Source organism: Mesoplodon mirus (assembly GCF_964341445.2).
Source record: "Mesoplodon mirus genome assembly, chromosome: 10".
Classification (NCBI taxonomy): Eukaryota; Metazoa; Chordata; class Mammalia; order Artiodactyla; family Ziphiidae; genus Mesoplodon; species Mesoplodon mirus.
Window position 1 is genome coordinate 60485937 of NC_138986.1, and position 17420 is coordinate 60503356.

General features: G+C 35.5%; 1 protein-coding gene across 3 annotated transcripts in view; it reads left to right on the forward strand.

Annotated features, from left to right (window-relative positions):
• MMS22L (MMS22 like, DNA repair protein) overlaps nucleotides 1-17420 on the forward strand; it is a 155641-nt gene that overhangs the window by 104950 nt on the left and 33271 nt on the right. For all 3 annotated transcript variants that reach the window (XR_014295079.1, XR_014295080.1, XM_082633330.1), the window contains exons 17-20: nucleotides 1529-1680; nucleotides 2511-2653; nucleotides 8251-8410; nucleotides 15907-16076. Coding sequence is in view for 1 of the 3 variants with exons in the window: in XM_082633330.1 (XP_082489456.1) it covers nucleotides 1529-1680; nucleotides 2511-2653; nucleotides 8251-8410; nucleotides 15907-16076 (625 nt within the window). In the remaining 2 variants the exon portion in view is untranslated. The remainder of the gene's footprint in view (nucleotides 1-1528; nucleotides 1681-2510; nucleotides 2654-8250; nucleotides 8411-15906; nucleotides 16077-17420) is intronic.

The window sequence follows — 17420 nt, forward strand, 5'->3', positions numbered from 1 at the left end:
TTTTGTCAAAACGGTTTTTGTAGGACTGCCTTATCCTCATCCTGAAATGACCTTTCTTCACTCACCATTGTGAAAGAAATTATACAATTAATATTGCTGAATCTGTAAGACACTTATACTACTGTAGTTTTAGATTTAATGATACCTTTCCTCTTCACAGCTAGATGTTTAAAGCTTTGACTTTTGTGTAGTCATGAACAAGAGACTTCCCCACCCTGAACTTTGGTTTCCGTATCTTTAAGTGTCTCCTGCCATATTACATAAGAGATCTGAGTAACCCCAACAGAAAAAATATGCAATAGATAATAGAAATAGTGTAGAATAATCAGGACAATTTAAATAAGAATATCAAGATGAGGGAAAATAAAATAAATACACAAACCTAAGAGACCGGTGTAGGTCTGATCCCAGCTGCCTGCCAGTCAGTGAAAATGAAGAGGTATTCTTCTCAAAAGGAAATCATTAAGCAGAGTCATTAATCATTTTCTCACTGGCTTTCAGTTGTAAAGTAAGGGAGTTCACCTTCAATTGGATTACTTTCAGGATCCCTTCCAGCTTAAGAATTCTTTAATAACAACAAACATTTATTTATATTATTTATTAAATACTTTTGCTGAAATTATCTGAAAGGATTTCAGTTTTTAAAATAATATTGTGTGTAAGTCACAGTTGAAGGAACTGAAATGCAAAGATGGTAAGTAATGTTGGGAAGGTTGTATAAGTAATAAATGACCCATCTGAGTTCTTGTTTTTTGTTCTCTTTTTTTATGATAACTTATATTCAAAGTATTTCAAAACAGTATTTTTAGAGTTATGATTTATATGTATTTTTCAAGTGTCTTAACTTTACATAACATTTATAATTAGGTTAAGACCATCCTCATTCTCTCTATCCTCACTTATAAAATGATTAGAAATTAGGTTTAACTAGGCCTTTGACTTTGTAAGATAATTTTTTTTAATCTCATTCAGATGTTATTTTGGAATTCCTTAATAATGACTCCTGTGAGGTGGGGGAGCAGGAAAGGAAGGGATGAGAATGGGATTGGTCAGGAGAGCCACACAGAAATGTATTTTGTCTTTTTGCCTTTTTTCTTGGTCATGACCTCTTCTCTGTTTACTCTAAGGGCCACTTTTTTATTGTACTTGCCACTGCCTTTAGTATTATCTCACCTAGCTAGTTAATCCCCTTCCTTGTTTTTCTAATTTTAACCATGTTCTTCTTTCCCTTTCTCCTTTGGCATTAGCCTATATGTATGCCATCAGTGGAAAAAGGAAAATTAAAAACTAGGGCATTACAAATGAAAGCAAGAATATTTGTCTAAAATATCATTTTGTGTGTGTCTGTAGAGTATATTTTCAGCAATGCATGTCTGCATTAGTGTGTTTGTCTGTAAAATAAGTGAGGCCAAGAACTGGGGGATATTAGCATGTTTTCCTTTATTTCTGAATCTCTGTACTCAGGGAATACATTATCAGGGTTTTGTTTGGGTTTCTCTTTTTAATATCCGTCAACTTATTTTTACAGCATGTTATGTGAAGCACTTTCTCATTCAGGCTGTGTATCTTTTCAAGCCCTAACTATAAGATCATGGATCCGTTGCATTTTGCAAATGTATATAAAAAACCTTTATGTGCCAGATGACTCGTTCATTGATTTAAATACTGAACAGGCAGTTGGTAAGTATTGCAGGTGATTTGCTTTCTAGATAGCTAAGTATGTTTAAAATTTCCTGTTTCATTATATAAATTAATAGGAAAGATAAAAAATATATTTGTAAATAGGTATTAATATGAACAGAAATTTACTTCCTTTTGCAGCCTGTTTCTTTTTCTTGATATTTTCCCGTAACTGTATAGGACAAATTTCTCTCCTATAAAGATAAAAGAACTGTTTCCTTGGAAGCTAGGAACAAAAATTTGCTCTCAAATGACGAGCTATTTTTTTACCTTGAAGAAACTGATCACAAAAAAAGTGGAAATATGAAGTAAATAACCAAATATCACACTGTTAACACCCTATAAAGAAAAATATCCAATTATGAATAATTTCATCCCATTTCCTTGTATTTTTTTTGTTTTTAATATCCCATACAGTTCTGATTGTCTGTAGGGCGTGCCTTATCCTAAACCTATTGTTTATGGCCATTCATAAATCCCACAAAGGCTGGACTTAAAAAATGCTCCAAATTTACTTTTATATATTATTACATTAGTTGGCTTTACATGAATAGCTTTTGGGACTAGGACGTTCACAAATACTCATTTGTTTGTTTTTAAATAAAGCCTTCCCATAGTGAGAGAAACTTAGAAGTTTTTAATAATGTGGAAATTTTAATTTTAAAAGAAAGCGCTGTCATAAATGAAGAATGATACATTCCCTGTTCTCCCATATATATGTGTGTGTGTGTGTGTGTGTGTGTGTGTGTGTGTGTGTGTGTGTGTGTGTGTGTGTATATATATATAACATAAATTTATGAACACATTATATAAATATTTTATTTTAACAGAAAAAGACTACATGGAACAGTTGGCTGAACTGACAAGGTTGCTATTTAAACTCTCAGAAGTAAAGAATATTCTCTCAAAGGCTCAAGTTGAATATTTACCTATCCAAGAAGACCCTAAAAAAGCACTTGTTCTGTTCCTCGAGGTATTTTTTATTCATTAATATAATTGTTCAGATCAGTTACAATTATTTTTCCAAAAATCTTGAAGTGTTCATAAAGTTTTTCCATAAAATGAATTATTTTAAATTGAATCATATTACTGGTTGCCGCTATTATAAAATTCTGAAGGAATAAAAATGTGAATCTAAGATATAGCACAACTCACTCTTCAGGACAGCAGAAGAATTACGTGTAATAAAAAATAATAAGAGTAAAGAATGCCACATAAAAGCCTTAACTCCAAGTCTGATCTAAATTGTAGGAGTATCTTATTGCTGAAATTGTTAGATAACAATATTCTTCAGGTACTTAAATTTCCTTGTATATGGTCCATAATAGTTCCAACTTAATGTTTACCACCCTGTAATGAACAGTGTAAATTTTACAGTAAAATTTTAGGGTATTCAGCATAAGCACCAACTACTTCATATCATAGCATGGTTGGGGATTTAAAAACCAATCCATTTGTTTTATTTTGCCTCTGTAATAAATAATCCCATTCAATACTGTATTTTTAATTATTCATTTTGTAGGAATCTGTCTTATGTAATAGTCTTTGTTTTGTAGCCTAACTGAAGTCGTTAATGTGCTTGGATTAGTGTTTTTGTAAGCTATTCACAGTAAAACTTAGTTTATTTTCCCACAGAGTAGTTGGTATTAACTGCAGCGAAGATCCTTACAATCCATAAGCTCTTTCCATAAATGTGAATTCTTGCATTGGTTTTCATTAAGTTAAAGTACAATTGTTACAGTTAGAGATGTCATGTAAATCCTAAAAATATTTCGTAGTAGTAGATGTAGATATAAAATACATATTTCTCTGGAGCCTTTTATTTAGTTGTTGATTGGATCTCCATCATTAATTAATTCAACACCTATGCTGGGGACCATATTGAACCAGAAAGGGAAGTAGAAGTCATGCACTACACTGATCATTTTCGAAGGCTCTCCTAATTTAATCCTGTCCAAATTAATTGCTTTTTAACTACTCACTAAATAATAGTTGTTTGCTAAATGCTAGATAGTATTATGTGAGGATTTCTTGGGGATTTGAAGAACCAAAAGAACTAGTCTTTGATCTTAGAGAACTTTTACTTGTCTGAGAATACAAGATATACACAAAGGCTAAAATAATAATATAAGACAGTATATGCTAAGTGTCAGTTAGTTGATAGGTCAATCAGTAGGTTAAGAATTCAGAGCATCATGGTATAAGAAGTTAGATTTTATCCTGTGAACAGGCTTTATAAATTTTTAAGTAGGTCTGATTTGATCAAATGACTTTAAGAAAATTGGTAACAGTAGAGTAAATTAAAGGTGCAGGAACACTAATGCCAGAAGCTAGTGAGCTAGGAGGAATTGAAGATTGCATTCTGGGATTTTTGAATGATTATGAAATAAATACTGTGTTTAACCAGAAAAATGATGACCTTAAGGAGAAAAAGGAACATCATGATTTAGAGTGGGGCAGAAGTAGGTGAGAAGTCCAATTTTAAACCTGTTTAGTTTGAGGTTGTGTCAGGGGTGCTCATGGTCACCCCACCCCGGGTGCTATTATGATTCACTAGGAGGACTCACAGAACTCAGCATATAGTTGTACTTACATCTATGACTTATTACAGTGAAAGGTTTCAAAGTACAGTCAACAAAGAGAAAAAGTGCATGGGTGAAGTCTGGAGAAACCAGGCACAGCTTCCAAGAGTCCTCTTACAGTGATATTACACTGTACATGCTTAATTCTCCCAGCAAGGAATTGGGACAACACCTATGAAATCTGTCAACCAGGGGAGCTCATTAGTGACCCAGTGCCCAGAGTTTTTAATGGGGGCTGGTCACCTAGGACCTGTTTGTCTGGCACTTTTAAAAATCCAGACTCCCAGAAGGAAAGCAGATATTCAGTATAAACTGTATTGGTTGCACAAACTGTTTAGGCACAGTGAGCCATTCTTATTGGGAACTGATGGGGAAAATCTAAGGGTCCAAAAACCAACCAAGGACCAACCTTGCAAATAGGCCTCTTAAGGGTAATGACATTGGGCCCTGCTATATTAACTCTTCTCTGCACAGAAATGATAGTGTGACATGAAGGTAAGGGTAGTCAAGGCACTGAAAAATATACATCTCATAGTCTGGGGAGGTTAAGGCTAAACATAGAGAAATATTGAAATCTAGGGCACTGGTTCTTAAATGTCTGTTTCATAGACCTCTACGAGTCACTAATACTTTTCAGGGGTTCTGTGAGCTCAAAACTATATTGGTGTTTGTACAAATAGCGTAAAAGCTGTAACAGAAATCAACACCATGGCCCAAGATTATACTAGTAGTCAGTATAATTTTCAAGGCCATGCAATCAGAGACAGGGAAAAAAGCCAGTTTGACTTAAGAGTATCATTAATGAAGCAGTAAAGTTACTAATTTTAATAAATTTTGACCCTTGAGTACATGCCCTTTTAGTATTCTGTGAATGACAATAGGAAATATATTTAAAGTACTTTTGATGCATATGAAAGCAAGATTGTTGTCTAAGTGAGAGCCACTTATGAGATTGAGTTGTAAGCTGAACTGACCGCTTTTACCGTGAAAGAACAACTGACAAAGTATGGTTATTCAGACTCGGGTATTTTGCAAATATTTTCTTAAAAATGAACCTATCGGGCTTCCCTGGTGGCGCAGTGGTTGGGAGTCCGCCTGCCGATGCAGGGGACATGGGTTCGTGCCCCGGTCCAGGAGGATCCCGCATGCCGCGGAGCGGCTGGGCCCGTGAGCCATGGCCGCTGAGCCTGCACGTCCGGAGCCTGTGCTCCGCAGCGGGAGAGGCCACGACAGTGAGAGGCCCGCGTACCACAAAAAAAAAAAAAAAAAAAAAAAATGAGCCTATCACTTCAAAGAAGTCAACTGACAGCATTTTTTGATAATAACATAATTTGAGCTTTTAAGAAAATTAGAATTTTGGAACATGTGTATTTGTCATCATGAGCTTGAGAGTTTCTTGATAATTAAAGACTTTCTGACAACACTGGTGATATTAACAAATACGATTTTTTAAAAATATGGACAATGAAATGTGTTGTCCAAATTGGGAAGCTGTATAACTCAATGAACCAAAATTTTTCAGATAACAAGTACAGGCTTTTTAGAAAGTATGCATGTGTGGAAAACATTCATTCAAAGCACAAGACAGACCAATGGCTTATAACGTAGCAGAGAACAGAACGTTCATTGACATGATTTTGGACTCCATGTTACAACTAACCTTTAAGAAATACCACTTGTCAAGTTTTGGTGTAATATCAAAGAGGAATTCCCAAAATTATCTGAAAAATTTATTAGAATACTTTTTCCTCTTCCAGCTACATATATTTGTGAGACTTAATTGTTTTTTTTTTTTTTGCTTTTATTTTTATGATTTTTCACTCTTGTACTTTACTGTTCTTTTTCTATCTTATATTTATACTTAGAAAATTTATTTTCAGAGGCTTGTTCTTTGTAATATCTAAATTGAAGACTATAAATTCTTCATTTAGCACAAATTTAACTTCATTCCACAAGATTTATTTGCAATATTTTCATTATTTTGTATTTTAGAATATTTTTCAATTTCCATTGTGATCTCTTGTTTGATGTATGGGTTAAATATGTATGTCTTTCTTAATTTTCTAATATTGACAGAAATATTAACTGTTTTTATCTGCAACGTATTGCAACAGCTTGTATGCAGAAGCAGATATGAGGATGTAACTGTCTTCTCTTAAGCTAGACATTAAAGAGATTTGCAAAGATGTAAAAAAATTGCCACTTACCACTATTTTTTTTGGTTTGTTTCGGAAAAGAAAGTTATTTTTCACTAAAAATATGACTTATATTAACATAATCTTTATTATTTTTAAATGAATAAATTAAATCTTTCTATTGTAATTTGTAATATAATAAATATCAATAGATATAGCCCAAATGATAAGCTTTTTAAGATCCTCAATTTTTAAGTGTGTAAAAGGGAACTGAGATGAAAAGTTTGAGAATTTCTGGTCTAGGGAAAGAAGTATAGAGAACCAAGGGCAGAGAGCTAAATGGAAAAGGGGATTCATCAAGTATATCTCTTATTCTCAGCTGTCTACCTCCCAATCGTTCAAGTTCACTAGGTTCCTTATCTTTTCCTCCATTCTACATTTTATCATCACCATGGCTAACTTTAATATCACCTTGGATAACTTATCTTGAGCCCTCATTTCAAAACTTCTCCAGTAGTCTTTCAGTGATCTTCACTTCTGCTGTCATCCACCTACTGCCATGACTAATCACTGAACCATGGCATCACTTGGAGCATCTGAAAGCTCATTGACTATCACTGCTTTCCTTCCATTTCTCTGAGTGACTTCATCATGACCTTCCTCTCCCTTTTATCCAAGCGCAACATTCTGTCAGGGTCTCACTTTCTTCCTTATCTACCTTAACTACCCTTAACTTCCCTATCTACCTTGGAGGCCTCACTTCAACTACCCTTAACCAACACACTCACAATCTTCCATCCTTTGTCTTATTGTTAAACGTGCAAATCTTCAACTTTGGATCGGTACAACCACCTACCTGCCTTCTTTCCTTTGTGTTATTTCCTGAGAGCTGCAGGAGAAAAATCACATAACCATGCATACTGGTGCCATTCATGGTCCAATCTGGGTAATTGAAATTCATTGTTAAGTTCCCAATAATGGCTTGGAAACTTTACTACTCTCCTCAAACCTTCTAACCCATCTCTAGCCAGTTTTCTCTTGATTCTTTTTTTTTAACATCTTTATTGGAGTATAATTGCTTTTCAGTGGTGTGTTAGTTTCTGCTTTATAACAAAGTGAACCAGCTATACATATATCCCCATATCCCTTGATTCTTCTAGTGACTTCTCAACTCTTCTTTATTCTCACCTTCCCTCAACTCATCCTCTCATTTATATCCCTTCCTCTTCTCACTTCACCATTATTCTCTACTACTTCACCTCACATTTCTCTCCTCAGCCTCCCCATTTTGCCATTTCTACCCTTTGTACCTCATCCTTTTTTTCCTCTGAGAAAGTTAAGCTGGCATCTAATGGCTTATAAAGAAAATTCTAGGGGAAAAAGTCAACTCATATCATAAAGCTGAACTTTATTTATGGAGGTCTCACTTGTAAGAGTCTGTTAACCTCATCTGTAGGTCTTTTTTGTAGGAATTTGGGGATTTAGAATTCCCAGTCATGTCCTAGAGATATGGTGAGCCAACCTGTTTGGAATGCTTGATGTGATGTGGTTATAAGCTTCTTGTATATCAGTTCCAGGTATCTTTTACTAATACTTTGCTGACTCATAATTATTGGTGAACTGATTTTTAAAATTTTTCCTTTAACCTTTATTTTAATTATAAAAGGCAAGATAATTCTTTTTACCTGGATTTTAATTGCTATGAACATTTATTGGAAAGTTAAGGATGAAGGCTTAAATGTAAGGGATGTGTGTGTGCATGTGTGTATGTAGAAAGAGAAATTATCTTTATTTTTCAAAATCTGTATTATATAAATCTTGGAATGCTAAATCATGTTTTCCCTTATTTATAGGCTGTTGGTATAACTTACGGGAATCTGCCGACACTTTCTGATAAATCCACCATGGTCACAAAGTCCTTAGAATACCTTGGTGAAATATTAAAATATATAAAACCTTATTTGGGAAAAAAAATTTCCAGTGCAGGTCTGCAGCTGACTTATACGATGATGGGTATGTATTCCTGACATTATTAAAACTTCCCTAGGTTGAGCCTATAGTATCGTGATGGATAGGAATATACTAACACACTAGCTAAATCACTGCTGTCTGTACAGTCTTAAGAATGATCTGAAAGACAGTGATTTAGTTTAAAATAATTCATGTTGGCTTTCAAGTGTATCTCTGTCTTGCCCCACCTCCTTTCAGAACTTTTCTTGTTATGCTTGGTTAATATTAAAATTAATTATGATCAATACAGAAAATATACCAACTCCAGTTTGCTACCAATAGTCTTCTGAATCACTAACATTGTGAATGCCTGCATAATTAAAATGGACCTTTTTTCAGCGCTTACCTATGCTTTGTTAGAATTTAAAACATCAGAAAGCCATCACTTTCTTCTGTTTTTATGGTCTGCTCTGTATGAAGGAGGTCAGGAAAGGATTTATTACAGCACTGAAGATACATATGCTTCAAATCTTGTTTCTCACAATACTATGTTTTCTTCTTTCAAAAAGAATGTGTCTGTTCTGTAACAACAGAGTTCATTTTTCTTTAGGAAGTCAGTAATTTGAATATCTTTGTTCACTAAAACCATGTTGCTAACCAAAACTAGGGACTGGATAAAGGGAAATGAGAAGGATTTCCTTAGAAGTTTTTATACAGAATTTAAGTTTTTTTTTTTTCTCTGTGACCAAAACCTTATATCTGTTCCCTTTGATCTTCTGAACATATGAATAAACCTGATTTGGGCTGTCTGAAACCTTTTATCTTTGTTGTGAAATATAAAGGAGAATGTGAAAATGTGTAAATATGGATGATGTAGAATGTAGTGAAAGCAATAGTAGCAATTCGGTCATTTTAATTTTAAAGAAACATAAATGAGAATTTATTATAAATTTAATTTAGTATGATGTAGGTTAACATGTATTTCAGCATTTAAGCTTTTTTTTTTCTTAATACCTTTATTGGAGTATAATTGCTTTTCAATGGTGTGTTAGTTTCTGCTTTATAACAAAATGAATCAGCTATACATATACATATATCCCTATATCTCTTCCCTCTCACCCTCCCTGTCCCACCCCTCTAGGTGGTCACAAAGCACAGAGCTGATCTCCCTGTGCTACGTGGCTGCTTCCCACTAGCTATCGGTTTTACATTTGGTACTGTATATATGTCCATGCCACTCTCTCACTTTGTCCCAGCTTACCCTTCCCCCTCCCCATATACTCAAGTCCATTCTCTAGTAGGTCTGCGTCTTTATTCCCGTCCTACCCCTAGGTTCTTCATGACCTTTTTTTTTTTTTTAAGATTCCATATATATGTGTTAGCATACAGTATTTGTTTTTCTCTTTCTGACTTACTTCACTGTATGACAGACTCTAGGTCCATAGCATTTAAGCTTATAATTTATTAGTTGCTATTAGATTTTTGCTAAGCTAAATGTATGATTTCGGAAGTATGCCTGTATTTTACAAAATATGTGATTGTCTTATCAGGAGCTGCAAAATCATTTGGATTGGTGATACATAGACCCGGGACAAAATTCTCCTTATGAAGTATTGAGGGCCTTCTTTGTTTTGTTATATGGTTGATTTTTTGATTTAGTGGCAAGTGGATACTGTATTCTTTCCCTTTGTCTAGATCTCAGAAACTGGGAAAAGAGTACACTGCTACAGTGTTACCGGTTTAGTCAACAGAAATTAGGAACAGATAATTTACTGTCTTCTACATGTACAAAGTTTAGAACAAAATAGAGAAAGAGCAAATATAAACTTTTGAGAGTTAGAACCTTTTCTAGGTGTGCTGGGGTTGGGATATCACATCCACCTGAGGGAAAGAGAGCTAACCACGGAAACACTGTGCTTTGCTCTCCTGGCCTGCTCCTCCCTGAGGATGCCTCTGCTTTTCGCTTGCAAGGCCGTAGTGGGAGGTGCGAACTGTTGACAAAACCCCTCCAGATTAAGGTGTCTGGGGTCTTCACTGTAGCTAGGTGATTTCTGAGAAAGCAGGATTGATTTCTCAGTAGTATCTTCCACTTTCCTCCTGTTTATATCTTTTTTTTCCCCCCTCATTCTTTATATCTCTAATTTTCCTGTTTCCATCCCTTTCCTTTTGATCATCCTTCTTTCTTGGGATCATTCTTCCCCTTTGGTCTTTGTAATTGAAATTCTACCCATGATCCTTCAGGGTCCAGCCCAAGAAGACCTGCTCTCCCTGACTGTGCTTCATCTGTCCTCTGCTCTGACATTTTTGTAGTTTACCACTTATTATAATTATCTGTCTATTTGGTGTGCCCCCAGGAAAATTTAAACGTGCTTATGGTTAGTGGCCGTATCTTTAGAACTTTTTATTCCTATAGTCGTATTGTATTTTGGACAAATAAGAACATTTAGTGAGTGTATGTCAGGCACTGGATTGGGAACTGAGGGTACAGTGGTTAAAGAGCTTCTCCATTGTAGAAGATGCCATATACTAAATAAATATTTCTGGAACTTAATAATGTTATAGGGCTTCCCTGGTGGCGCACTGGTTGAGAATCTACCTGCTAATGCAGGGGACACGGGTTCGAGCCCTGGGCTGGGAGGATCCCACATGCCACGGAGCAACTAGGCCCGTGAGCCACAACTACTGAGACTGCGCGTCTGGAGCCTGTGCTCCGCGACAAGAGAGGCCGCGATAGTGACAGGCCTGTGCACTGCGATGAAGACTGGCCCCCGCTTGCCACAACTAGAGAAAGCCCTCGCACAGAAACGAAGACCCAACACAGCAAAAATAATTAATTAATTAATTAATTAATTAAAAAAATAATAATGTTATAAACCTAGCTAATAATACATAATGCATTTTGTAATTTTACTAAATAAGCAAAGTTACTTTCAACCTATAAATACATTTAAAAATATATATTGTAATGATCCCAATTCTTTTTTTTAAGGCTTAGTATATACATAGAGTAGAAAATAAGTTAATATGTAAGAATTCTACTGTGATCCAACAGCACATTAAAAGGATCATACACCATGATCAAGTGGGGCTTATTCCAGGAATGCAAGGATTCTTCAATATACGCAAATCAATCAATGTGATACACCATATTAGCAAATTGAAGGAGAAAAACCATATGATCATCTCAGTAGATGCAGAGAAAGCTTTCGACAAAATTCAACACCCACTTATGATAAAAACCCTGCAGAAAGGCATACAGGGAACTTTCCTCAACATAATAAAGGCCATGTATGATAAACCCACAGCCAACATTGTCCTCAGTGGTGAAAAACTGAAACCATTTCCACAAAGATCAGGAACAAGACAAGGTTGCTCACTCTCACCACTATTATTCAACATAGTTTTGGAAGTTTTAGCCACAGCAATCAGAGAAGAAAAAGAAATAAAAGGAATCCAAATCAGAAAAGAAGAAATAAAGCTGTCACTGTTTGCAGATGACATGATACTCTACATAGAGAATCCTAAAGATGCTACCGAAAAACTACTAGAGCTAACCAATGAATTTGGTAAAGTAGCAGGATACAAAATCAATGCACAGAAATCTCTGGCATTCCTATACACTAATGGTGAAAAATCTGAAAGTGAAATTAAGAAAACATTCCCATTTACCATTGCAACAAAAAGAATAAAATATCTAGGAATAAACCTACCTAAGGAGAAAAAAGACCTGTATGCAGAAAATTATAAGACACTGATGAAAGAAATTAAAGATGATACAAATAGATGGAGAGATATACCATGTTCTTGGATTGGAAGAATCAACATTGTGAAAATGACTCTACTACCCAAAGCAATCTACAGATTCAATGCAATCCCTATCAAACTACCACTGGCATTTTTCACAGAACTAGAACAAAAAATTTCACAATTTGTATGGAAACACAAAAGACCCTGAAGAGCCAAAGCGATCTTGAGAACGAAAAATGGAGCTGGAGGAATCAGGCTCCCAGACTTCAGACTATACTATAAAGCTACAATAATCAAGATAATATGGTACTGGCACAAAAACAGAAAGATAGATCAATGGAACAGGATAGAAAGCCCAGAGATAAACCCACGCACATATGGTCGCCTTATCTTTGATAAAGGAGGCAAGAATATACAATGGAGAAAAGACAGCCTCTTCAATAAGTGGTGCTGGGAAAAGTGGACAAGTACATATAAAAGTATGAAATTAGAACTCTCCCTAACACCATACAGAAAAATAAACTCAAAATGGATTAAAGACCTAAATGTAAGGCCAGACACTATCAAACTCTTAGAGGAAACCATAGACAGAACGCTCTATGACATCAATCACAGCAAGATCCTTTTTGACCCACCTCCTAGAGAAATCAAAATAAAAACAAAAATAAACAAATGGGACCTAATGAAACTTAAAAGCTTTTGCACAGCAAAGGAAACCATAAACAAGACCAAAAGACAACGCTCAGAATGGGAGAAAATATTTGCCAATGAAGCAACTGACAAAGGATTAATCTCCAAAATTTACAAGCAGCTCATGCAGCCCAATAACAAAAAATCAAACAACCTAATCCAAAAATGAGCAGAAGACCTAAATAGACATTTCTCCAAAGAAGATACACAGATTGCCAACAAACACATGAAAGGATGCTCAATATCATTAATCATTAGAGAAATGCAAATCAAAACTACAATGAGATATCATCTCACACCAGTCAGAATGGCCATCATCAAAAAATCTAGAAACAATAAATGCTGGAGAGGGTGTGGAGAAAAGAGAACACTCTTGGACTGTTGGTGGGAATGTAAATTGATACAGCCACTATGGAGAACAGTATGGAGGTTTCTTAAAGAACTACAAATAGAACTACCATACGACCCAGCAATCCCACTACTGGGCATATACCCAGAGAAAACCATAATTCAAAAAGAGTCATGTACCACAATGTTTATTGCAGCTCTATTTACAATAGCCAGGACATGGAAGCAACCTAAGTGTCCATCAACAGAGGAATGGATAAAGAAGATATGGCACATATATACAATGGAATATTACCCAGCCATAAAAAGAAACGAAATTGAGTTATTTGTAGTGAGGTGGATGGACCTAGAGTCTGTCATACAGGGTGAAGTAAGTCAGAAAGAGAATAACAAATACCATATGCTAACACATATATATGGAATCTAAGGAAACAAAAAAAAAGGTCATGAAGAACCTCGGGGTAGGATGGGGATGAAGATGCAGACCTACTAGAGAATGGACTTGAGGATATGGGGAGGGGGAAGGGTAAGCTGGGACAAAGTGAGAGAGTGGTATGGACATATATACACTACCAAACATAAAACAGATAGCTAGTGGGAAGCAGCCACATAGCACAGGGAGATCAGCTTGGTGGTTTGTGACCACCTAGAGGGGTGGGATAGGGAGGGTGGGAGGGAGGGAGATGCAAGAGGGAAGAGATATGGGAACATATGTATATGTATAACTGATTCACTTTTTATAAGCAGAAACTAACACACCATTAGAGTAAAGTAAATTTTTATTTACTTTATTGGAGTAAAGCAATTATACTCCAATAAAGATGTTAAAAAAAAAATTCTAATATGGCTCTCTTTCAATTGTGGGTGTATGTTCCCCACAAGTTTTCTGTATTTTCAGCTTTATCAGTAAATAAGTAATAGTTTATAGCCAGGAAAAATACTAGGTTTCTTACAAAGCTACTCTGTGTATTTAAACCTTTCTCAAAGTTTTTTTACGTAAAAATTTTCTTTTTCTTTGCATTTTTAATTCCCTACACATCTGAACGTTCTTTGCTAAAGTTTCAAAGTAGGGGCTTGATATTGCAGTAAAACAAATGTGTCATCTCTACTTTCTCTGAACTCATAAAACTTAAGGTCTTCAGCACAGTGTTTTAACCATTGCACAAGATAGTATACGAGGGTAGATGATGCATTTTGGGTTGGAAGTTCCTTGCTCTTTATAAGTTAATACCTGTGTGACACTTAAGAGTGATATGAATCATTTCAAATGTTGGTGGTGATGGCAGTTCGTCTTACTGGTATACTAATGTTGCTTAGAATGTGAGGTTTTCTTACATTGCCGTCATCCTCAAATTTTTCACTCACTGGAAGAATAAGAAGCCAGCACTATTTAAAATGTTGCTAAATGAGCATTGTGTTTCTTTATGATTGATTATTGTATTTCCTTTTACAACAGAAGATTAATGTTGCTGTTTGTTGTTCTTAGAAGTGATTATTAGTTGGGTTCTTTTTTTTTAAACATCTATATATCCTTCTATAATCATATTTTTGTTTTCCTTCAGAGCTTGAATTTTAAACTTTTTGTTTTATGGAAGCAACTTTGAATTTTATCATCTTTTTTGCTTTTCTAAGATGGAATAAAATATAAAAGTTTATGCAGCACATGTACCATTGCTGTTTGGACAAGTACTTAATGATCTCCTTTTAAATTCATATTTTTCAGTAAAGGAGACCTCAGTTGCAGTAATATACTCTAAAGGGAAGTATATATCTACTCTTAATTACTTTATTAAACAAAAGGTGCTCATTTGATACGTTTTACTATCATTAAATGTAGCAATTGACAGACTCCCATCATCAAAGAAACCATAATATATTTCATGTAGTAAAGAAGTCTGTTTCTCTCTTTTTTTTTTTTTTTGCCGTACACGAGCCTCTCACTATTGTGGCCTCTCCCGTTGCGGAGCACAGGCTCCGGACGCACAGGCTCAGAGGCCACGGCTCACGGGCCTAGTCACTCCGCGGCATGTGGGATCTTCCCGGACCGGAGCACGAACCCGTGTCCCCTGCATCAGCAGGTGGACTCTCAACCACTGCGCCACCAGGGAAGCCCTGTTTCTCTTCTTTTGAATCAAAATTTAAATTCATTTTTTGCTCATGTTAAATAACTGAAACTTATAAAAACTGAAGTTCCAGGAAGTTAAGTGATTGCTTCAAGATGTTACAGCTAATCTTTTTTCCTGCTTTAACAATTAAATTTAGTTATACCTCTTCTTGTTGCAAACTGGGTTGAGACAGCCTGTAAATTAAATGTAAAATATGAAGAAATAAGGGTATCAATAAAATGGAGAGTAGCATAATGAAGCCCAGGGAAAAGTGAATATATACATAAAAGCATAATATATGATCTTACAATGTTCTTAGAGATGAACTATAAATTTGCCTCTGAGTTTCCTAGCAACCAAAGCAAAAAGAGAGATCTGGTTAATTGCAACCTTCAATCTATATATTCACATAGTGTATAACCACACGTTGTGTGTATGTATTAAATGCCAGTTGCTCAGGAAATGTATGTTTTTCTTGGCCCAGAACTCAGAGAGTTTTCTCTTTAGCAAAATACTTGGCATAAGTCTTTTGACTCTTAATACATGTTTCTTCCTATTGCCAACTTTAACTTGGTCCTACGTGTTATAAATATACTTTTTTTTAGTGGAATGACAAAATTTTCTGGTTAGAAGATAACCATAATTTCTCTTACTGCTCTTCTGTGTTAGGAACTCTTGTGAAATCATGGGCACAGATCTTTGCCACCTCTAAAGCCCAAAAATTACTATTCCGGATCATAGACTGTTTACTGCTGCCACATACAGTATTACAGCAAGAAAAGGAGCTGCCTGCACCTATGTTGACTGCAATTCAGAAGAGTCTGCCTTTGTATCTCCAGGTATAGTAAGTGTGCCTACTTAAAAGTTAAAAAAAAAGAAAATTGACACCTGCCTTAAAACAGTTTACTAATTGCAGATATCAAAACCATACATTGTAATCCTAATGTACATGTGTGATGTTGCACTTCCATTGAACAGGTTTAAAATTCCTTTTGGTTTGGGCTCTGAATACAAAGATGGAAGAAGCAAAAGCTGCACCCTCAAGAAACTTAAAGTTGAGAGAAAAGACCAACCAGCAGAGACACTCCCATCAGTGTGCTCAGTATTTTCCTTAGAGGCCTCAGCTATCCGTCAGCCAGACTGGGATGAGGAGATGCAAGAGAAGATAGCTGTAGTAAAGGATATTAGGTGTTAAAGAGCAGAGTGGGTAGGAGTTGAAGGACTGTTCCTGTCAGAGGGAACAGCATGTAGAGGCCATAAGCTATAAGAAAACATGACACATGGGGAAAAAGCAAATAATTCTGGTGTGGCTGGAGGCTCATACAGGAGGGGCCACATAGTGATGGGTTTTTTTGTGGCATACTAAGAAGTTTGGACTTGTTCTTGTAATACGTGGGGACTCTTGATGGATTTGGGGCAAAAAAGTGGGAGTGACATACCATATTTACATTTTTAGAAAGGTGATTCTGGTCAACGTTTAGGTTGGTGTGGAGGTTAGATTGGAGACTTGGAAGGTAGCGAGTAGTTCATTATCTGAAGGTTTTGAACTAAGGCAGTGGGTATACAGGTGCACAGCAGATTTTAGAAACACTTAGGATCTCCAGTCACAAAGTTGCTGAGTATGTGTTGTAGAGTAACAGAAATAGAATACTTCCTAGATTCCATGGTGGCTGCTTATGTCAATAGCAGTGTGGAGTGCTTGCTCCATGTGGCCGTCTGAAACCAACAGTCCACTTAATAAGAATTCTTATAAACTTCCTGAAAATGTTGGTAAATTATCCATTTGACAGAACTGACTTGGAGCTGTATCTTTAATTTCTTAAAGGTATAAGCTCTCCTCTTCAGAATTTTTTAAAAAGTATCCATTTATTACTTTATCTTCTTCTGATATAACATGCTTTTCCTCAAACAGAGCTTTTCCTCTTCTTCATCTGTCTTCTCTAGGGGTGGGGGAGTCCATTGTTTTGGTTTTTTTTTCAATTGTTATTCAAGTGCTTACGTTTTTAACAGCTCTGTGCTATTTTTCATTAGAAATAAACTTTCAAAATCTCCTATTGGGTAAATACCATTTATAGTTAAAATGGAGACATGAAAGTCATTTCTGATTATTTCTCTGGAAAAACCACATTGTGAATCACAAAGTAGCAAATTATAAATGAACTTTTACAGCATGATTTGTTGCT